The sequence below is a fragment of the Apteryx mantelli genome, chromosome 2 (genome assembly GCF_036417845.1).
Source record: "Apteryx mantelli isolate bAptMan1 chromosome 2, bAptMan1.hap1, whole genome shotgun sequence".
In the NCBI taxonomy this organism is placed as follows: domain Eukaryota; kingdom Metazoa; phylum Chordata; class Aves; order Apterygiformes; family Apterygidae; genus Apteryx; species Apteryx mantelli.
The window spans coordinates 31,343,443-31,367,765 of NC_089979.1; the positions used below are offsets into that span (position 1 = coordinate 31,343,443).

A 24,323-nucleotide genomic window follows, 5' to 3' on the forward strand; every position below is an offset into this window, starting at 1 on the left:
CACTTCAGTAAAGCGCTATATGGACGGCTGGTATCTCTGCAGAGAGGCAGGATGTATTAGCTCAGGCTTAATGCCACGCTGCTCACATCTGTGTCACTCCCAGCCAAATTAGGGCATGGGAGTGAACTTGGATCTACCTGCAAGCATGATGCAGCCATACCCTTTGGACACTTCCTAGCAGGACTGCAGCTCACATCACAACATGTCCACCATAAACAGCACTTTAGTGGAGCCTTTATCAGTACTGTCAGGACTGAATAGACTATTTGGAAAAGACAGTTATAATGTACCAGCACTTCACTTGAACAGTGCATTTAAAAAAAAAAGAAAATAAAAGCTCTTACATGACTGAATTTCTTTCTCCGATAAATGAACGGAAGCTGGTCTTCTATCCTGAGTCTTTTGGTGAGGCAGATGGTAGACATCAGCATCCAGTACTATTAGCCTTCCTATTAAATATATATGTGGGTTTGCTGTGGGAGACATTGGAATATTTTGGATTGCATGCCTCTACAGAGCATCTTCCTTTTATCCCAGGTGGCCGAATTTTATTTTACATAATCTAGTTGAGATAAGGATGTAGATTAAAAATGCATGTAGATTAAATGTAGATTAAAAATGATAAGGATGTAGATTAAAAGGGTCAGAAGCCCTTACCAGATTTAGCAGATAGGGAAGGATATTGGTTTGCTAGAGTAATTATCTATAGGAAGTTCTGAAGGTTACCCTGTTTTCATTTTTTAAGTGTTACTAAAGATGCTTATTTTCACTCTGAAGTCTTTTACTGTTTGAATGCTGTCTGTGTAAGAAGTCATCTCTTTTCTATATGCTGTATCCAGCTGCAGCCCTCCTACTAATAATCCCAAGATTTGTATATCTGAGAACTGAGGGAAGAAAATATTCTTGCTTCTGAGCTTTTTATTGGAATTCATTTAATCAGAGCCATACTGTCTTGAATTTGAGTGACTATTTCAAGTGTATTTACTTGAGTAAACAGAGGATGTTATGTTGAGGAGTATGGATTTAGTTGCCCTTGTGTTATTTTTTCTATCTCCTCTGCCTAGAATTGGCTAGAAAAGCATTTTCTAAACTGTAAAATAATTTCTGAATTTTTATGATTTCTTCTCTCTTACATAATTTAAACTAAAGATTCCTTACTTAAGAAAATGTAAACTGAGTTTTGGAGCTCACGTTATATAAGTCAGTTAGTTAAATCAAGCAGAAAAACTGAACATTGCCTTCGGGAGAGAGAGAGAGGGAAAACAAATGTTTGAAAGCAGAAGCTAGGAAACCGAGGACAATTTTGGGACCAGCTTCCCCCGAAACCATGCCACAGAGAGGCTGGCAAAAGGCACTGTGTACACGTGAAGCACCAGTCAACTTAAAAGGTTTTCCAGAATCATTATAAATATTTAGATATGTATTTTTGGTCTGTGAATAGTTCTCAATATATCATATGATTTTGTCTTCCAGAATGATTGAAGATTGTGGGAAAAGAGGAAATACCATGGCAGAAAGAAGGCAGCTGTTTGCAGAAATGCGTAAGTACTTCCTAGATGTGTTTCACTGTGATAGATAAAGCCAGTTGCAATGCAATGTCAGTAAAATTTATGTAAACTTTCCATCCCAAGCATCTGACATCTCCATTTCACAAATGCTTTTTATATTTTGAGACTAAAACTACAGGAAAATGGGCTGATTTGACCAAATACCAGGGAAGAGGGATTTTCCACACCAGCTTCTGTGACTATTCATTTAATCAATGGCCTCTTGAGCCAAAAATGCTGAAATATACAGCTAGCAATGAAGAGAGAAAAAAAAGAAATTCCAAAAGATGACATCTTTCTGAGAGTCTCATATACCACATATCCCACTTCAGTGTATTTTTTATAGTCTCTAGTGAAGCTGTGTGTTCCTTGCAGAATAATATGTTATGGGTGTACTATATTAACCAGTCTTCCTGCACTTCTTTTAACAGTGTTCACATATATCATTTCTCATACAATGCTCTATTTTTCAAGGAGGTTGTCTATGTATATATGAGGTTTGAGACAGACACCCTTTTACTAGATTTACCTAAGCTTCGTCTGTAATTATTAAGCCTCCTATTATTTATGGTTTGCAATATAGTAAAAATGACAGAACAGTGGTACTTTGATTGTTATGAATATTTATTTTTTGAAATATGTCTTAAGGTTAGCACTAGGAGCAGGTTATCCAGATCTATCCTGTTTGCCAAGACTTTGGTTCTCTGAACTTGAAGATACAAGGCAAAGAGGAGCAGAATTAAAGGAGCAAAGTTTCCAGAGCTGTTTCTCTAAAATATGAAGTGTTTTGGAGAATCCATCCTTTTAAGATCTTGCTTCTCTTAGTTTTAAATTTTGAAGCATTTACAAATTATCTACATGTTTTAAACATTTAAGTGACCACCATTTCTCAGAACTGCCATCCAGGAAAATTTTGCATAGGCATTGGTATTGTTTTTCAGTAGGCTGTTTCTCGAATAGGACAGAATTCCTCTTTTTTTTAATTCTTCTTCATCCTTTGGGGACTCTGAGCTGAGCATTAATGAGACTTGGGCAACTGTGTACACTAAAAGGCAAGGTCTGCTCAGGGGAATTATATCTGTTCAGGACTGTTCTCCAGAGGTGAGGCCCAGCACAACGGAACGACCTACATCTGCACTCCTAAGCCCTCCAGAATGAGGACTCCACATTCAGATTGCCTGTTGAAAATGGTCCAGCTTTGCTGGAGGCCGTCCTAACAGTGTCGCAATTTGGATGATGAAGTTGGCTGGCTGGCTGTGTAGCAGAGAGGTGCCTATATGTCCACTAGCTCTGTTGTGCCCTATAATCATTTCAATATCACACAAGGTTTTCTGATGTAACTCAGCTGGATATTCCCCTTGTCCCTTTTATACAACATCTTGGACCAGTGAAGGGAAGGGGTGTTCTTTGGCCAGAAGCAAGAAAAATAGGATGATGCACTCCTCCACTGTCAGAACGTGCTATACTTTTAATTAGAGTTATATAAAGGACTTGGTCTTGTATCGGCTAAAGTCAATGGCAAAACTCCCATTAACTTCAGTTAGTTTGAAGTGCTCCTAAAACAGAAAGTACTTTGTACTTGCTGAAGAATTTGCTATGAGGTTTTATGCTTTGTTCCCACAGTTTTGAAGGCTGTTTTGCTCTTTGTGGGTTGCTTTGGGGGAGTGAGAAAATTATGAGAATTTACAATAAGCAGCTGGAGGAGTAGGAGGGATTATTTTTCTGTACTGTACACAAATAGTTATTTTCTACTATTTTTTTCTTTCACATTTTTAGTATTTCGACATAGTTACTTTGCGCTGGGTTTATCTCACATGTGCTTTCCTTTTCCATTCGCCTGCCTCCCTTCATCCTCTTACTATACATGCACTAAGAGAACCAGGCTCCAACTACACAAAAAACAGAGAGGAAGATATTCAAGATTTGAGGAAGACTAAGTATGTCTGAGACAAAGCAACACTGACATTCAGCAAATGCTCATTTGTGCTTTTTAAGGAGTCTCTTCAATTCCTGTGGTATAAAGAGTGTGTTTAACTGAAACAGAAGTTCATCCTTCTGTCATGGCACTCAGGTCCCCTCAGCTGTGTGAAACCCCACAAAATTAATGTTTAACAAAAAGCATGTGCTCCACATGCCCTACATACTGTGTGGGTCATGCAAAGTTTCTCAAAACTATAACAAACATAAGCTTCTGTCAAAAAGTTAAACTCCACAACCTGCCAACATTAGAGAAAGAAAATATGTGCAATAGAGGACTTCACTAGTGTTTTCAGTTCTTACCTAACTGTGAGTCTGTAGACTCTTTGCCTAGACTGTGGAGTCTGTAAATAAAACCCCACAATATTTTCAGAAAGCGGAACAAGTTCGAGGCTACACAAGAGAGCAAAAAACCCACCCATTCCTGTCTTTCTAAGTAGGAAACGTGTTCTGAACAAGGAGTAGATGACTTTAACTCTCCTTTTACATTTTGGGCAGTGTGTAGGTTTTCCTTTATTTAGAGCAATTTAGTTTAACTCTCTTTATTTCTTTTTCTGTGGAAGACTCATCACTCTAGTTCCAAATTATAAACCTTTGTGAGTTAGTATCATAACCGATATCATTTTCTATAGAGTCCTGTGGTCAAATTTTAGATTATGTCTTATATCTCAAAATACACCCCTGAATGTCAAAATCAATAGGCTACTCTTAGTCTTACCTGACATGCTCACACTGCAGACTGCTCTGATGAAAAGAGTTCAAAATATACATTGTTTCTGTGCTGCCAAAAGATATTATCCAGTACAAAAACAGCAGTCAAAGCTTGCAATGTATGCCCTTATTATTTTTTTCAAACTGCCAACAGTATTACATGAGAGAGGAATATTCAAAAGAAACCGAGTGAAACACTACCATGGGGCAAAGGGGGTGAGCGGCCACTGGCAGTCCTGCAGGCAAATTACAAATTCAGAGTTTCATTTGCCATATTCAGTCCCACACATCTTTCTCACTTATTTTTCGGCACTCTGCATGTAATTGAAGTCATTTTCCTACAGAAGTTATTTGACAAATAGATCTCAGACTGTGGCAAAACGTGAATCATGATTAAATTAAACGTAAAGATGTAGCAATAGTACATTTCCTTTGTTTTCCAGGGATTTATCAACAAAAACACCTACTCCTAAAATAATACAATCCACAACTGTATGTGCAAATAGTAAAAATGGCAACATTATTGCCTGTGAATTCATTAATTTGTGCTTAATACTGCAACCTAGAAAATACATTGAGCCAGAGTCACACTTTGCTTTGAATTTTTGCGTCTCATTAAAGGCTGAAGTTTTATAAAGGATCACTAAAAGCTTTTATTTGTAACTTTCACATTAAAAGGGAAAAAGTTAAATTCATGTTACACATTGGTCCTATTAAAAAAGGAAAGACCTAGTGTTACAAGTGTGATTCTCCTCTTTTCCAGAAAAGGAGTTTTTACAGAAACTGTCAAAAAGATACTAATGGAGAAGAGAAAAACTGTATAATTTAACAATAAAGCATATGATGAGAAAAAATAAAAAACTTTCCAGACCTGACGTTAAGTAGTTGAGGGTAGCTTCTTTCAGGAGCAGATGGTGTTAAGACAGCCAACTGGCAAAAGGAAATACATGAGAGCCCTGGGAAGATGGTGTGGGAGAATCCGGTCAAGAAAAGAGCAGAGTCTGGGGAGGAGGAAGAATATAATTCTCATTTTCATCTCACAGGTCAGAGCACACTTGAAATGTTTGGGTCCAGAGGATGCTAGATTGTTCAAGAAAGTGTGGGTGAATGATGCCGTCATGGCCGTATGTACAACAGGGAAGCTGAGTGGCCAATCTAATAATGTCAAGATGAATCTCAAAGAACGCATTTGGGAAACGTTTAAAAGCAGAACAGGGCCATATTTCACTCCACTCTACTTAGAGACTAAGTGTACCTTGTTTGGATGTGTTTCATGTGCACAGTTTCTTAAGAAGCTCCATTATTTGTAGTTCAGTACCTTTTCCACAGAGGAGGCTGCTCGGCTGAATAAAACATTTCTTTCTCTTTTATTATAGGAGCGATCACAATGAAAAAACAAATAAGCAAAGATTTAATTGAATGTGTGTCTGAAATATGCTATATAGAGTGATAATTAGTAAACAGTCCTGTATTTCATAGGCCACATTGTAGCTATGCAACAACACTTCTTTGTGTAAAACATACCAGCCAAGAAGAAGCATTTAAATAACAGTCTACTCATCTACTTTTTGAGGTTTTTTTGGAAAGTGTTACGAATCATACACAGCAGCAGGATGCCTAAAGGCACAGTGCCAGATCCTGCCCCACGTTCTGGCCCCTCTATGCTGCTCCTGTATGCGAAGTAGCTACCAGCCAGAGTAAGAGCAGCGCAGCTGGTTCCTATGCCCCATCTCCTCCCAGGCCTGGCCAGCATTAAACGAGGTGGGCAGGAAAGGGCAACACCACAGCCCGTCTCAGTGCCACCTACACCCATCTCCTAGGCAGCTGCTTTGGAAATTTTGCCAGGTCTTTAAGTTGGAGCAGCCAGGGCCAAGTCATGTGTGAAACAGCTAGCTGCCTATTCAAGGTTTCCATTGCAGTGAGCATATCACTGCAAAATGGAGAGTGCCTCTCACTCCTCGCAGTATTTTTTGCCCCCTTCTGCAGGTTGCTGTTTAGCAATCTTTTAGTTATGGCGTGATGCTGTTTCTAATTCGGTCTGCTGGCAGTACCTTGTTCTGTACTGGCATGTCAGCCGAAGATATTTGTTCTGATCTTTGTTGTTAAATATTAAAATGAGATGGAGGTTTTCCCTGCTGTTGGAGCCTGGCCAGTGTGTCTTTTAGCCTGCAGCTTGACCAGATTGTTCCTCAAAGTGACAGACACAGTAGGCCGACTGTTCCCTGCCTTCCTTCATAAAAGTCTTTTAACACTGTAGCTCCTACCATTCCCCCTCCTTTCTCCCCCACCACTCGCCTCACTGCAAAGGAGATAGCCTTGGAAATTGTTAAGCAGAAGCAGCTCCCGGGTCCTCTTTGTTCTCTGGCTTTGCTGCTCACAGAGATACACAGGTCATTTTCCGTACAACTGTCACTATTATTCTCTTCCACTAGGGGCTCAAGATCTGGATCGCATTCGTTTATCCACCTACAGAACAGCCTGCAAGCTTAGATTTGTTCAGAAGAAATGCAACTGTAAGTATGGCAGTGTTTGCTCCCTGTTGCCGTTGGTAGCTTCCCGCTGCACTCACGTCCTACCCTTCAGCTCCATCACCAGAGGGGTCGGTCTGATCATACATGGCGGAAAGCACTAATCAGAGGGCCTGGACAGTTTTTAAATATTAACGTGTTTATACAAGGGTCTTGTCTCAAACATGCTAATGATTTCAGTCGCAGAAGGGTGAGTTTTGATGCAGGCCACAGCTTTAATTAGTTAAACATATTAACTACATTGTTTAACTTTCTTGTAAATAACATTTGGGGGTTCCAGCAATATCCTGCAAAATAAGTGCTTTTATAGCAAATGCATGGAGGAGAAATGGTGTTTATAGTTCTCGTCTATTTGGGGTGCCGCAAGGTAAGTACAATGTCAGTCAACCTCTTTCTTTTCAGAAGGCCACCAAGAGAGACCTCTTCGAAGAGGACAAACCTGCTCATAATCTCAACATGTCTTTCTTCCTCTTTTTAGGCTTCACTCTTGAGAAGTTTCCCACTTGATTAGTGGTATTTCTTTTAATGTATCTTCTAAGATTCAGTCTTTCTTCCTTTACAGTTATGGCTTCTATTAGCACATTTATGAGAAGAGCTATGAATATGAAGTGGAAATACATATAAAAACTGTAGAGGATTATGTCATTTGTTCTCCATTTTGTTTTGCAAACACTTAGAATGGTGGCTTTAATTTTATGTGTTTTACTGGACCCTTCTACACTAAGTTTAAAAAAAATCTGAACCAGGGGAACTCTTGTCAGCAGTAGCAGCAGGGAGGGGGCTAGTGAAAAAAAACCAGGAGTCCAACAGTTATTTTAGCCTTTGTATCTAAGCTGGAGTGACAGCCTGCCCACGCTTGTGCTACTCACAGTGATAAGAACGCTAACAAGGGTTCGGTGTGGCTAGAGCTTAACCGCCCGTGAGAGAGTGCCTAGCTTTGAGGTCACATCTATCTGCATTACAGAAAATGTTTAGCTTATGCTGTCCAAACATACTGGAGAGACCAAGCTGCAAGGAAAAGCATTTGGAGAGTATTTATTAGGCTATTAGCCAAGGAGTTAGCCTTTCAATCACTTCTCCGGCACATTTCTCTTATTTTTAATATGTGTTTAACCAAAGTATGAGTTGAAGGATTAGTATCACAGTACAAGCAGGCTGCCAGACACAAAACTTAGGAGGGGGTCAGTACCTGCCCAGCCACTGTCTTCTTACTTTTAGAAGGAAATGCACCAAAAGATACTAATATTCTGTATTCATGTGTTTCTCTTATTTTTTTAAATTTTGTGTTTAAGAGGAAGAAATTTTCAATACACAGCAGATGAAAAACAAGGGTACAATATCCTCATTGCTGGGAGTGACTGTTTGGCTAAAAGTATTGGTAGTTATCCGTAACTTTGTTCCTCTTATTTATCAAATGTGATCTGCTTTTGTGAAACTGTTGCCTTTGTTCCTAGTATACAGATCGAATACATGAACCCTTCAGTTTGCCAGTTTGAGCCAAGTCACTCATGGGCAGTACTTGCCATCTGGTTGCTGTTGATAACCTTGGGGAAGTGATCTGCTGATCTTATATCAAGACTTACACTGTCTCAACTTGTTCTGAAAAAAAAAAAAGATTTAAACAAAAATGTCATCCTAAGAATTAAGTTCTTTGCAACTTAAGGAATGATTCCTGTTGCTCTGGAGTGGCTGAATTATGTACATCTTCTTCACTGTCAAGTACAGTTTTCTTCTCTGTTTCTGTTAGACTGCTGTTCTCCCAGATGGCATTCTGGGAGAACCCAGATGGATTAGTGGGAAGAGAAATCATTCATCTACCTGGTGTGCTTTCAAGCTCTACACAACGGCTGTGCCAGACACAACTTCTAAACATAGAACCACTCAACCAAGTACTGCCCCAAAGTGGTTAATATCAGACCTCTTGCCAATGCCAGCTACTCTTTTTTTTTCCCCCTACAGATATTGCCATTATGCACCACCCAGTAGTAGGTTCAGGAAAAAAAAAAAGTGGCATGGGAAAAAAAAAAACCTTTCTGCTGCATCTGAGCTGCTTCATTTAAGGGAAGTTATAAGAAGAAAAAGCTCAAAGACTCACAGTGTATAGCACCTCTGGTCACTCAGGCCGTCCTTGGCTTCTTTTAGCTGTGCTCTCCTGCCCTGCCCCAACTAGCTCTTCACTCCCTCATGACAGACCAGACTTACTGGGAAAAATTGCTTGGAGAAAGTGTATTTAAGGGATTCTTTTAAAGAACTCATTTAATAAATTGCAGGGAGCTGCTCTTGGCTATACCCTGAAAGTGTATGAGGATGGAAGCAGAGGGCACCTCTGCACAATTGTCACCATACACACTCCCACTCAGATGGGAAGATGTCATCTTGATATAACAGTGACTTGCAGACAGATGGTTATCCATAGCATTCACACATGGAAGAGGCTGTCCTAAAACAAGGCATGAGTGACCAATGACAACACTTGCACATATCTAACAACATTCACCAGTATTCAGGAACCATCAAAAAGCACAATTTTTAGTTATCCCCAGCCATCACTGTGTAGTTGGTTTATTTTAATATTTGATTTCAGTGAATTTATTAAGACCCAATTGTTTATACAGAAATGCCAGCTGAGATTAAATACCATGTTCGCATGCAAATTCCCTCTGGGCTATGGTGGCAGCAGGAGTGGAACATAACAACATATTGTAATCAAAACCATTATACAGTTAAACATCACTCACTAATACAGAACTGTACAGCTGGAAAACTACTGTTGTCCCTGATAGACTTCTCTGAACACGTTGTGAGATTATTCCATAATGCTGGCTGCAGAACAGCAAATTTTGCTGATATCCCTAGATCAGAGTAAATCACTGGCAGTTGAAAGTCCTGAATTTAAAGCCATGCTGATGATTGTATTATGGGACTTAATTAATGCAGGCAAAAAGGGAGTTCATTTCTCTGACCATTTAATTCCAAAACCTTAGGGTTTTGGGGTCTTTGTTTCTCCCTTCAATATTCTCCTGCATGAGTAATTTTTTTTCTTTTTTTTGCTTTGTTTTGTCTTATCCAGATGTTACTTCAGTTGTTTCCACATAGGGAGCACAGCTGCCACGACTGTATTAGAGACCTTGTGACTGTCCAAGGTGCTCTCTTCCACCTCCCTCTTGTTTTCCCTCCTACTTCCTTTAGGCTTAAGTAGTCACATCCCTGAGGCATGGAGGCATGTCAGCTTGATTTCCATACATGCTCTTGGGTGCCTCTCTGATCTGATCTGCCTTTTTACATTTGTTTTAAGTTAGAATAATTTCTCACCCTCCCAAAATATAATAATTTCACACTGAGAATGAATGACAGTTATCGAAAACACACTATTTTTAGGTGCTTTTCTTAAAGCTGTTTTCATTCTGTACTTTTATACCTCCTGTAACGCTACAGCAAACTGCTGAGACTGATTTTATCCTAGAAACTGACAGTATGGGTAACAAATAATGAGATCAGGCTCTGTGAGTTATTGGCCTTTATCAGGATGGCAATCACATTTTAAGATTTATTTGATTAAAACAAAATAAAATTAATAGTGTTTTATTTTCTATACTGGGCTGACACTTCAAAGTGTCATTTTAACCAATCCCATTCAACATGCCATTCACCCCAAACTGAAAAGTCTTAATACCAGGCACTGGTAGTAGAAGCAAAGAATATGAATATCCTGATTCCACCCTGAAAGTGGTGCTGTGCACCTCTACATTATCCAGTGACTTAGGAAGTCACTGGTAGACCCAAGTTCAACTTTTTCTTCTGCATGAGAAATTATGCATTGATCTTACCTTTCCAAAAAGTTCCTAAACATAAAGCTGGAGGATACTTAGAAGCATTCCTGTTTTTTGTTGATACTTATCCACCAAGTCTTTCAAATTAATGTGTTAAGCCATCTAGGAATTGACAACTGCTTCTCTTTACTTAAATGAGACCACTTGCCACCGTAGTATAAAGACATTCTTTCCTTGGCTCAGTGAATATTTATTTTCTCTAAAGTGAAACAGAGTCCACAAGAAATGCTCAATGGTGGTACACTCTATGCACAAGAATTTCATGAAGATCCCTGCCATGGCAGGAAGCCATCATTCTCAACATCCTGCCTTTCGTTCTGAAGGTCTATAATTTAGTGGTTGCCCCTCAGTTTTGTTTTGTTAGGATCATCATCAGAAATACAGCCACAAAATTATCGTGATTGTAGAATTGTTCAGATTAAATAAATTAATCCTTTGTCTTTCCAGGGTTCCATGGTTAATGTTCTCTTCTTATTGTTGGGTTTTAACATATATTTCATTCCATCTTGGAAGCGATAAAGCACAAGGTAGATTCAGGCTGGGTCACAGAGCAATCAGGCTGAATGACAAGCAACGTTGCCTACTTGAGGGAGTGCAAAAGGTCTGTCTGGCTGCAATTTGAAACATTATTTCCTGGGAGAACAATCTTCTTCTTGAATTTCTGATCAGTGTATTCTTATATTGTAAAACCCTTTGTGATCAGACTTCTAAGAGACTTGCTTAAAAATCCCATCACTTGAAAAAAAACAGTGTGGTTTCTTATTTTTGTTCTTCTCTGTTGACCGTCTTGGATATTCTCTGATTATTATCATTATTATTATTATTACATAAATACAGAAGTTGGAAACATTTGTTTTCTGTTTTAACGGAAGCTGAGGTTCATAATCATTCACATGACTCCATGAGAGAGAACTTTAAAAAAGAAAAAAAGAAAAGCACTCTGTAATATAAGAGCATCAATACCATTGTGTAACTTACTAATTCTGGTATCCTGCAGTACTTGAATAATGGAAAAAAACATGAGTTAATGGTTTTAAAAACTTTTTTATTCCTTTGTCTTTACCAGCTACTTAGAGATTAAATGCTCTACCAGAACTGCTAGTACCATTCCATATGGGTTTCCAAGCAACTATGGGAAAAGGATGCATATATTATACATTCTGCATTATGCATCAATTATTTAATCAAAAGTTCAAAAGGGCTTGATTTAGCATATTCCCTGCAGACACATCCTTCATAAGGATTTCAGTCCGTAAGTGTTCACTCACAGCACAATATCGTGAAAATGGGTTTAAATTTTCTCTTCTTTTCCCTTTAACTATATAACTTTATTAATATACTTGACAGCTCATAGTGGCTGTTAGACAGCTGATGTATAACCTGTGTATTTGGTATGTTCATGGAGAGACCACTGTTACAAATTCAGCTTCTTTCTCAATGTTAGCAGAAAGTGGATTGCTACTACATAAGAGGTAGTGGCATCTCAGATGTCCCCAATTATTTGCTTTTAAAGGCTACCACTGTAATTCTGTCTCATAAAAGATTAATCCAAGTACTGTCAGTGGACATTTGGAATTCATTTTGTTGTCAGAAAGAGTCAAACAAAAATCTGTATCTTAAACTCTCAAATTTTCATTTCCTTAGAGATTGATTTTTCAAACATACCTGTGATTCCAAGTGGCTCCCATTAAGAACCGAGTTGCAGAAAATTGCCAGCTAATATTATTTTGTCCTTTACAGAGGAAAATGACTGAATTGGCCACCTTTGAATCAGAAGCAGGCAGGTGCGTTGGCTAGGCCCTGTCCCAAACATACCGACACACTGCCCTCTGCTAGACAAGTAGCTTGGCCCTGGCTTGATGCACACAGCTTTTGTAATTGGATCACAGTTCAAGATCTTTCCTCACCCACTTCTTGAACTCTGTCAAACCTGCCATTCACTGTGCTACTCTTGATGGCTTTTTTGAGACAGGTTTAAGGTGGGACAGTCTGCTCACCAGCTGGTATCTCTGAACATCTGTTGCTGGTAACAGATGTCAGTCACTTTTTGATCCGGCGTGCTTTGGATTAGTTACCCCAAACCAGAAAGTTTGTATATCCCATTTTCCTTGGTCCTCCTAATGAACACCTCAAACAAAAGAGTATAAACAATTATTAGGTTTGGTTTGGTACTCTTTTAAACATACACAATTGCAAAATATATGCAGGCATCCAATCTCATGCAAACAGACTGATACCTCGGTGATAACAGGATCACCGTATCTTCTGAGGGCTGCTGCTTCTTCACGTGAGAGCTTCTCCTTCTTTCTCCATCTCAGTTTTTCCCTAGAGTGTTGCTTTGATTTTTCAGTCCCCTCCGTTATCTTTTCCCTGTCTCTTCCTCAGCATCATGTAATCACATGTGGTGTTCACTTTATCTCTGACTTCTGTATAGCTCTCACCCTCTTGGCTGCTCTCTCCTTTCCTGTTATCCTCTTGACTGCAAGCACCTTTTCTTCAGGCAAACCCTCTCTTACCGTGAGCCTGTGCACCCTTTCGCTGTTCTCTTTGGATTTGTCCCGTTCCAGGTATTGTGCCAGGCTGCCCTGCTGTCATGTGAGGGAGGCCTCATGTGCCGGAATGCATTAGGCTGTGTGACTTCTGCCTGCTGCATGTTGCTTGTTTGCTCATTTTTTCCCACATGACACCATATTTACATTAGAAAGGGAAAAAATATGTCTTCCTTGGAGCAGACATCAGAGCCTTTGTTCCCAGGGAGCTTCATTCCACCATCCTGAGCCAGCTTGCCTCCATTCACAGCTCCAAGGTCTTGGCAGTGAGGTGTGAGCTGAGGCTGTACCTGCTTTTTTTTGGACAGCAGAAGACGATTTTGATGTCCCTGCAGAAATTTGTTTTCCTGAGAAGATAAGCTGCAGCATTTTGCCCAATCCATGTACTATAGCACATTGCATTCAGTGTTCTTCTTCATTGTGCCTGCTGAACTGGGTTTTTCTGTTGAGGTTTCTTTGTCCCATTCCAGTTTTGGTGCTGTCACACAGCCCCGGCGAATGCCCTGCGCAGCTTTCCTCCGCTGTACTTGAACGATCCGCACCATCTCCCTGCCTAAGCAGTGAGCTCCTCTGTGGCCACCCATAGACAGTCTGGTCTGCCTCCAACCCTTCTTCCTTCCCTGCTTTGTTCCTTTCCAGCCTCTTTCTCCAGTAACTTCTACAAATAAAACCACACAGAGCTAGCAGGGAGGCTGGCTGGCTGCAGTGAAGGCTCTCAGCAATTACATGCTTCTTTAGATGAAGACAATAAATTTTCCACAGAAGGAAAGTCAGAGTGTGGAGCTGAATTTCATTTTTACTATAATTCTCCCTTTTACTTCAGTAATTCTGGAAGAGTGTTTTTTTCTTTCTGACCCTGTGTTAATTTTTTTTCAAAGAGCTATATCAAAAGTCAGTTTGTGTACCTCTGATGCTACCGTTCAACCTCATAATACCCAGAGGATCCAAAGACAAGCTTGAGCTTAACCATTATCTTATATTTTTACCCACCAGCTGCAGCTAGGATCATTTTCTGTAAGTCTTACTAGAAGCTTTCATACAGCATATACCTGGTATGCTAAGGACAAAGTGTGAGAACAGATGATGTGAGACATAAATTTTTTTTCCTGCTTTTATAAGTGTGAAGAGACTGTACAATGTAGTGTCCTCAGTGTGATGTTCTTAATCTAACTCTGGGAGTCCACACAATGAATATTCAGCTTCCTAGGGCTGATGATTTTATGATATACAGTGACTTTACTGAAGCAGTTGAATTAAGCCATTTTAGCCCAAATTCAAACTGAATTACATCTATGGTACTGTTGCATCATAGCAGAGTTCTAGCAGTGGAACTGAGAGCAGTCTTTGGCCCATCTCTGTGCAGTCTGGCTAATTTTAATAAAAGTTCTGGGTACTCTGAGCATTTTCTTAGTTCACACAGTAGATGGATAGATGGATGTCTCCCTTTCTGGCAAAAGTAAATTGAAAGTAACTCTGTTGAACTCATTGGCCTTACTGTGGCATGAGAAAAGGAATGAACCAGGCCCTCAGCGTATACTGTTTGAGAAGGCTGAACTCAATTTCTTATAAATGAAGCAGACACTAGTATCATACTGCATCTCTTGTGAAGGTGCTGATCTTCCCCTAGTTTCATTTTCCACATTTCATTTTGTCTCCATTGAAAAATCTACGTTTCGCCTGTGCCTTGAAACTCTTATTTTGTCTTGAATTTGCAGGATATCTTTAAGGATTGCATGTGTAAGATAAAGGATGACAGATAAGTGGACATGTATATCAAGACTCTTACTCCATCTAGGGGCCCTGGCAACAACATTAAAGAGTCACACAGAGGAAAAAGGATAGATGTATGGTACTTTACCTAACTCCCATTTATCTGTCATTTTTTATTTTGCATTTTTCTTTCCTTGCTCATCGTTGCTGATTGCTGAGCTATGTTTGTGTCAGCTGGAGCTTTTCGCCTCTTCTTGGCCTATTCTTCATGCCTGTCTCCTTAAGAGATGCAATGTTTTAGTGTGTGATACCATAAACTGCTGAAACGTGAGCTTCTGCAACAGCTTCCTCGTCCTGGAGTTCTGGTTCCTGAGCAAACCAGCTGGGGCACTGGCACGCGGAAAGGTTCTTGCAGGAGACATTGCTTTGAAAATTAGTGATGGCAGGAGGGCAATGTGGAAAGATTATGTGAACACAAAGCCAGATTTTAGTCAAATATTCTGTACAGTTTGTTCGAATGAGACATTGTCAACTCAAACCAATTTGATAAGAGCGACAGATCCTCAGGATACCAGGAACCATTTCTCCCTATCTCAGAGCTGATTATAGCTCAAATCCCAAAAGATTTTTAGGCAAATAAAAATGTAATAGGTGTTTACGTACCTATGAAAGCTTGAACCTCTGGCAGTAATTAGCACCTCCATTGCCAATCTCAGCAAAAGGTTAAATAAGACTAGAGTCTGGACTATCCTTATGACTTCAGATGCATTTTCCGCAGTCCTGTGCATCCCAAGAATGTCCTACTTCATATCAGTGCTCTCTCACTCAGCAGCTGAGGCTGATGTTGGCATTTTCTCCTAATACATCAAAGTGCTCCCACCAACACTATGGATTAACCCACACTCTTCAAGAGAGAAGAGAGAAGCTTATGCCAGCACTCTGTAGAGTCTCTCTTCTGTTCTGCGGGTGAAAAGTTCTGGTATCAGGCAATTTACCCAAGTGTGAAGTTCAGCTCAAATATTTCTCTAATAATTTTAGTAGATAAAAATGTAACAGGCCAGATTTGGTCCTTATTATGTAAGAAATTATTTAAGCTAATGGAGAAAAGAATATGCATATATAAAAAATATTACAGCTTTCATATTCAAGGAAATATGCAAATCCTAATTCATTAGTATTCTGTATGTTGTATTGCTGTTTACAGTCTTGCCAACCCTAAATGATTAGAAAAATTAAAGAATTAAAAAAAAACAGGAGTCACACCCTGAATGTTCATCAGGGTGTGATGAACACAGGAGGGTGTTCATCAAACAGTTTTAAATGAATAATAGATGCTGGTTCTTTTTCTGTGACCTTTGTGATATGACTGAACCTTAAAGGTTGAGAAAGTAATCTCAGCTTTTTTTCTATAGCCATGAGGGAAGAAATTGTTATAAAGAAACATTAAATTGAATATTCTTTTGTCATCACGGGCTTCCAGCATTAGGGTTTTTAAAGAAAATAGCAGTTTCTGTGAGACTGGGGACAATATCCATAGAGCTGGTAACACATATTACTTCAAAATTAATGAAAAATATAAATCACCTGATTTGTCAACTTTTACATTCACTTTACTCTTGCTTTTTGGTGGTAATAGTGCCAGAGCATGATGTAGGCCTCTAGTGGTACAGAGTTATTTTGAAGGGGGGAGTAGTTGGGTGTGATTATATCAAAGGAAAAAAACTAAAGTTATTAAGGAAAAGAACTAAAGTTATTTAAGAGAGAAAGATGTGATATTAGCTAGATGTGGCATTCGAAAAAATAAACATATAAATCTGGAGGAGATTATATCACCATGATAAGGATATTCAACACACAAATATTCTGCCCATTCCTGCTCCCAGATTTTCATTTTTTTACCCATCACATGTCATAGCCTGTATCGGATATTCACACTGCCAAATCGCCAAGCTCATATTCTTTATTCAGCTAAATACATATACAAGGCTATTTTCTGGAGAAAGCAGTGGAAACTCACAGCCTTTGATTTGGGTTAGCTTGCTTGACATTGTGCCAATATAGAGTTAAAATTTGACAGCAATTGCAATACTGCGTTTGCTAAAATACGCCCAGTAGTGCCATCCAGTGGTCAGGACTATGGTTACCAGAAGGCTTGTGCACAGTATCCTGCCTGTTTTGTAAAAGCTGGCTTGTCTTGTCTTGGGTTGTTACACAGAATGAGCGTTGTGCCAGGCACAAATTAAGGTCTTCTTCTCATATGTTCAGCCATTTCTGAACTTCTGATTTAGTCTCCTAAATGGAAGTGCTGGAATGCGGCTTTTTGATTTTTTGGTGGTTCTTTCATTGTCTGGAAATATTTTTTGAAAGTCTACATAATTCAGTTTCTGTTACCAGAGGGATAGCAGAGATGGTACTTGAAAATCAGCTCCAGGTATAGCATCACCTTGCCTTGGAGTTTCTTTTACCACCTTCTGGGAGTGCAGAAGCTATTCCCTAATATATTGTTTGCTGTGATATATTACAGAAGAATTATATTAGAATTTGAAAGGCTGTAATCTTACTTATTGAAATATGCCCTCAGATGTAAGGCAAATGACCAAATACACATCATATGCATTTACTGACCAAGTTTTTTTGCCTCATGTCCCCATGAATTCTTGTGTTTTGCTATTTTAAAGCTAACACTCGCAAAACCCATTTAAAGAACTATTCAGTTACATGTTGGCATGATCTCACAGTGCCTCATATAAAAACCTTTCTTATTAAAATAATATTATGGTTGGATATCAATAATAATAGAAACGTATACTCTAGGAATGCTGCTGTCTGTTTTGGGGGGGAATTTACTAAGTTTCTGGCTGTATGAAATATATGGATCCACAGGTCTGCTATTTATTCATTGGTCTTTAACTTGTAAGTGAAGATGTGTTCAAGTCTTAAAACAGGTAATTGATATGTAATTAATGGATTTAAGCCATGTGGCTTCCTAGCAACAGTGCAGTGTTTTAACTGAGTTGTCTCTTCCATAACATCATAACATTAAGAGTCTTAGAGTTAGATTTTTTTAGTGTTTGGAGTGTTTCCCTTTAAAAAAGGAAACACTTTCCCAGCTCCTGGGTGACAAGTACATGACAACTGCTTGCCCAGCCCAGCACTACGGGATGCGTCACCACGGGTCCCTTGCGCAGAGCTGACTGGCATTAGTGCTGCTCCCTGGCAAGGCTGCTGGCCTCTGCTGCCACCCACACAGAGCCCTTCAGGCTTCAGTTAAATTTAGGTGAAACAGAACAGGCAGAAAATGACAGCAGGGGGAGAATGAGCTTTATTGTAAATGAAATTAATATAAAAGAGAAGAATTTTACTGCAGATCTTCTTTAGGCCATCTTACACCTTGGTGATTTTGTCAGATGCCATATTAAAGATAAAAAGACCGCATTTCAGTGTATTGTTATCTTAATGGTTCTTTTTCATCACTCAGTAATAGCACTTGGCTGAGTTGACAGACACTGCCAACTTGCCACATTTGTTTAATGTGGTATAGTGATCAGACTCTCAAAAGGTTTTAGAATAACTCATTTTTCACGCTGGGCAGAACAGAAGGTGAAGATACAGGGATACAAGTCTGGGTATGTGGAGGGGACAACCTCTGAAACATTAAAAAAAAAAACAAAAAAAACCCTAATGCCTCAGTTCTGTTCCTCATGTCCTTTTGTTTTGGGTGGTCATCTACAGATATCCAGACATCCAGCAGCCAGGGCTGGCAGCTATCTGGAAATGTCTCATGTGCATGCATTGTGCAGTTGCCATGCTCATGCACAGAAACTCCAGTTCCTGCTCGATAGTAGCTCCTTGTACAGATTCAACATACAATTTGGCACAACGTCCAGCATGTCCTATGTGGTATGTGCCACAAATAGACTGGTGATCTGCATGTGTTCAGTGAGTCCAAACACATCCAAATTACTGCACACACACAGTAGTTCATAAGAAAGATATTTCTGTTGGCTGGTCTGAATGTCTAGCTTCTTCTGCACTCACTCCTCCTCACTCTGGGTGTTCAGCATTTGAGTGGGCAGGAAGACAAAGGTAGCCTTACTCCAACTTTCCACTAAACAAGTGCTTACCACACAGCTGCTCACTCTCACAGTGCAAGAGGAAAGGTAAGTTAGAGGAGGAATCCATGCACAGGATAAGGAAACTAAATTAAACTAAATGAAATTATGATCTCCTTCAGAGATCCCTTAGCATTCAAATGAAAGCTTGAGGGACTCCACAACCTCTGTGATCAATCTGTTCCAGAGTTCAATCACCTAGAAATCAAGTGAAATAGCAAGAGGCAATGAAATACATTTTGACATTAACACATGCAAATACATGCTCACAACCTCAATGTCAACCACTCTTGTTTTTTGCGCAACAGCGGTGACCAGCCCAAGAGCTGTTAGTAACCTGCAGAGTATCCGGAAGTAGCCCAACACACACAAGCTGTTTGGGGCAGCTGCCTAGCAGATGTCCAGCTGTGCTAGAGATCACTTGCCTGTATAAACTGTGTCTGGCAGCAGAGGATTACAAGGGAGGTAGTCAAGGAGCCTGAGAGATGTGGGAGCAGGAATAGGAATGCACAGGACACTTCCAGGTACAGACTGAGCACAGGTACAGGTAGTTGGCCAATGAGTGTAGCCTGGGTGTGCCAGGCCATGTAGGGTGACAGCTGTCACCTGATACACCCAGCCAAAGAGTTTGTGGCCCAGCCAAGACTATCACCTGGCAGCACCTGAATGCTGCTTTGCTCCAGGTTCTGCCAGCTACAAGGGTTGCAGGGAAAGGACCTGTGATTTTTCTACCAGTTAAGAAAAGTACTTTTGTCTCCTGAGCCAAAAAGGTTGGCCACCTCCATTTTAGTCCTAAACAGAGCAACAGCCTGGTACGTTTCTTGTTGATGGGATTTGGCACCAAGGAATGTAAAAGACTGCAGACCATCATAGCTGGCACAATGATATACATAGTGGCAGGACACGCAGCTAAAGCTTTCAGTGTGCATGCTGCATCTGATTGATTTGAGGGGCAGCTTGGCCACAAGCAGATGTAGTTTAATGGGAAAATACACCTTGCTCTGTGCGCCGTTACCCTCCTGGCAGCAGGAAAGGGAAAGACAAACAGAAAGAGTGAGTAACTTTCCAGGGCTTGATAGCAATGATGATGATAAATGGCTCCAATACCCTCATTTGTAATGGGTTCATAGATAATAATCAAAAAAAGAAGAATTGTCTAACATATTTTATAATATTTTTAGGATTGTTAGGTAAGGAAGCATAAATCTTTCACTTATAATGAAAGCCATGTGAAATACCTGACATACATCCAAGTCCCATTGATTTCAAATAACAGTACTAGCATGTTTAAACTCAGGCATGTCTGTAAGAGCTTTGCTGACCTAAAAGTTTAGTGAAATATATATTTAGATTTTGGAAACAATGTAAATTAATACTTTTTAAAAGTATCAAGGAGAAATTTTGTCATACTCTCTATTGGGCATGTTTAACTTAGAAGTAGTTAGCCCTACAGTATGTTAAGTAAATTTGACTTGATTATTAAAGCCCTATTTGAGCCACTTCCCCTGTTTGCTTACATGTAGTCTCCCCTTCTATGTTCATTTAGTAATAAATGGAAAGATAATATTGTAGAGTTTATAGTTCAGGTAAAGTACAAAAAATGCAATAGAAGTGATGAGGATTTTAGTATACGTAAATCAATTTAATATTGGGAAAACTTAAGCACACAGACTTTTTAATTATTTTTTTTAAACTACTTAGAAGATAAACTTCCAGTACACTTTTTTTTGTTATGCTTGCTATGCTTGCTTAACTGATTTTTGAAGTAGTCTGCCTCCTTTGAGATTAGTGATGTATGAAAGATTATCTATATCTCACAGTCTTTCTGTAATTCTAAAGAACTGCATGATGGAAAGAAGACTGCATTTTTGCTGTGTAAAAAAATTTTAATTCCTTTGCTTTCAGTTGAAAGAAAATGCAGTTAGTCCATCTCTTCTCTCACATTTTGGCTATTAAGATACCTTTATCTACCAAACAGAAAATTACTAGTTACAAGTAGCCAATAAATTAAAAGTATGTTGATTTCCTGTTAATGAGAAGACTAACTAAAGCTTCGAGAAAAGAAGGAAGATTAAAATCAGTTAAACATATATCTTTTGATATATCATATCATATATATCAATTGACATATATCTTCATAGTAAACAACATATTTTTCTCCTGAATTCTCCTCTCTCTGAATGTATCCACAGTACATCTACTCCACAAATTAACCCGTTGACAGAAATATAAGATGGTGGAATTCTGCACTGTAGCTTCTAATTACTGTATTTGACTGTAATAAAGTAGCCCTAATAATAGTGAAAGGTGTTCTGAACACAGGTAAAGGCAGAAGGGGAGGATGTAATACGTGAGAGGTGTCTAAAAACCTTATAGTTAGCAGAAAATATAAAACTCCTTTCAAATTGAGTCAGCACTCTTTCATTCACACGTAGATACTAGAGAGACAGACTAATTAATTTGCAATATACTGGCAAGAATCACTCTCTAAATATTGTTTTAACGGTTAAATATTGTTTAACAGGTCTAAATATTGTTTTAACAGGTTTAAATATTGTTTTAACAGGTTTAACAGGTTAAGGGGTTCACTTATGGAAAAAAATATTCAGAATATATTTTTGGATATTAATTTTAATTCTCTGTGATTCAGTCAGCATCTCCTCAAAGCAGGCATTTGTTACTAATGATTGCTGTGGAGAAGGAGCGAATGGCAGCCATCTGTAACGCTGTTCATCTGCGTCGTCCCACTTCTGTCTGGATACTGAATTTTGTTTACACTCACTAATCACTGTTACGGAATGTGCTCAAATATGAAACTCTCTATAACAGTGTTTAAGTATTGCTTAATCTCGTAAAAGTTAAATTAGCAGATAGTTTTTGCCGTAGAAGATCTAGTAATGCAGATATTTATCTTAGCCATGACTTTAAAAATTACATAACAGATAATCTAAGGGAAAATGTATATCTTAGCAGTTGCCTGTGGAAGTCATCTATATTTTTTTTCAGACAGCAAGCAAATGAGGGATATCTATAGCTGGATAGCTATGCTATTTACAGAGTGTGAGGCCTTTCTGAAGGGTCCTCGAAGATTGGCTGGGCTATATAATTTTGAATTGCTTTATGCGTAGATGCTCGATAGATGCAGCTTTTTCTCCTGATTGCCTCCTGATCATCCTGTGACACTGAAAAACAACTGCTAGATTTCTACAGTTTTAGAGATCCATTTCACAACAGGCATCTTTTTCATACTGAGAAGTAACTCCCTTTTCAGAGGGAAATGTGGCTAAGGCAACAAAAGCAGTAAAAGCAACAGAAATAAAAAATTAAGAACAAATTTATAAAGTTTGATTTTGTTGAAGGAATTTATGCAGGTTTTAGGAGGAAGAAAGTTTTCTTGCATCTGTAAGCTAGTTGTACTGCAAACATTTCTTGTAACCATCATAGAAATTAGATTCAGGTTTTATTGTATCGCAGGGGCAAACAAAGTAAGAAGAAATGCCATCTGCAGTGAAATTAAGATAATCTCAAGAGTGGATAAATAAATAAATTACCATAGCAGATACTGTAGAAAATGGGTAGCAGAGAAGATGGAAATTAAAATGAGTGTAATTAAAAAGAATGTAAGCTTGTGCAAAGTTTGCAGAGTTGGTGTTCCGTAATTACATTAAAAAAAGCACAAGGCTACAGATATTTTGTTAGCTGTAGATTAAAACTGGTGTGAATTCCTAATAGTACAAATGAATAGAGTAGAGTTTGCAGGGGCCCATGTTTTCCTCTGCCTTTTCCCAGTGTTGGTAGGTTGACTTTGCAACATGATGCAGTATGTAAGAGTCTACTTATTATGTAAGTAAATGTCAAAAAAAATAGGATTCTGAGTGGTCACTAGGGCACTACATCTAATTGCAATCTGCACAAGGCCAAGGTATTCAGGACAAGAGGCTGCGACTTTGACATGATCTGATAGTTCTTCTTACAGATTAAAATATTTATTATTCATATTTCACATAAAACCTAAATTATTCTAGGCCATGTAACAGTCAAAACAGAAAAGACAGCTTTTCTTAATGTTTAAAGAACATGGAGTGGGATTCATCTTGGTTAATTTTACTAGAACTGAGGTTATATATCTCACGTAAACTTGTTGCTTTAGGCTTTCTCTGTGGTCAAAAAAATAATAGTGGTACTTTTGAGGAACTGTTCATCCCACCTGTCCAAACAGCTGCTGGAAGATGCCCTTTTCTTTCATTGATGTTAGAAGGAGCCTTGAGCACCAGGTGAAACTAGATACCTAATTTTTGACATTCAAGTTTAGGTGAGGTTAATTCTTGTCCATGACAACTGACTTAAATAAAGCCCAGAGACTTGAGTTCTATATACAACAGTATAACAAACTGTCCTTGTGATTTTGAGCTAGTCATTTAAATATATTCAAAATTAGCAGAGCATCTTTAAAAACCTGGGTTTTGTCCATCTTTCATTTTCTGCATGCATAAAGTATTACCTTCCAGCCTCTGTAAAGAGGTTTGAAATTCATGAGTAAAATGTGAAAGAAAATTGTGCAGTAGAATTGTTGTTTATTCAGCTTCAAGTGGAACCAAAGTGTTTCTGAAAAAAAAGTCCAAGTAAAATTATTTATAGTACAAATGCACAGCAGTTCCTCAAGACTGATGTTTTACAGTGGGTGGGGGACTGTCACTGCAATATAATTTCCAATAAGTAATTTTCTTAGGCTTGTGCCTTATCTTTGTGGCATACCAGTGAATACTGGAATAGCCTGTGAGGCTTTCAGGTTAAAGTTAACACTACAGCCAATATTTTTTTCCCCTGAAATGTGTTAGTGTACTGATATTATTAGCCACCTCTGCTAGTCTCTGGATATCTCCCTTCCAAGGAACAGGATCAAAACTAACTCTGAATATGACTGTTTTCTGTAAAATACAATATTAGTGGGAAGAGAAGAAACCCATGAAAATCAGACAGCCACTTAAAATCAGTACTGGATCATGTGAAGAATAAAGACGCCAAGCCCCGCTTCAGCTTTACACCTTATGCCAGGCATTTTCCTCCATGCTCTGTTATTCAGGTGTTTTTTACTACTAGGGTATTGTTATTAAAGTGAAATTGCTGTGTGACATTGTCACAGTTAGGGAGTCCAGATGTCTGGTTCATTCTCCTTGGATGTTCCCTTGTTAATGCTAGGGAAACCTTTGCCATTCCTCCTGACTGCAGGAGGAAATCAAACAAACATATGGTAAGAACAACAGCCTTACTCTTTTGTTCATCTGTGCTGATCAGGTTCAGAGCTGTTTGTGAGGTACCCCCTACCCCCAAACAGACCTGATGATGAGTTGTTATCCTT

General features: G+C 38.9%; 1 protein-coding gene across 2 annotated transcripts in view; it reads left to right on the forward strand.

Moving 5' to 3' along the window:
• The first annotated feature begins 1,456 nt into the window (after positions 1 to 1,456).
• Positions 1,457 to 24,323, forward strand: part of DTNA (dystrobrevin alpha) — a 92,135-nt gene continuing 69,268 nt past the window's right edge. For both annotated transcript variants that reach the window (XM_013954712.2, XM_067292318.1), the window contains exons 1-2: positions 1,457 to 1,541; positions 6,668 to 6,748. In XM_013954712.2, the coding sequence (XP_013810166.1) occupies positions 1,457 to 1,541; positions 6,668 to 6,748 (166 nt within the window). The remainder of the gene's footprint in view (positions 1,542 to 6,667; positions 6,749 to 24,323) is intronic.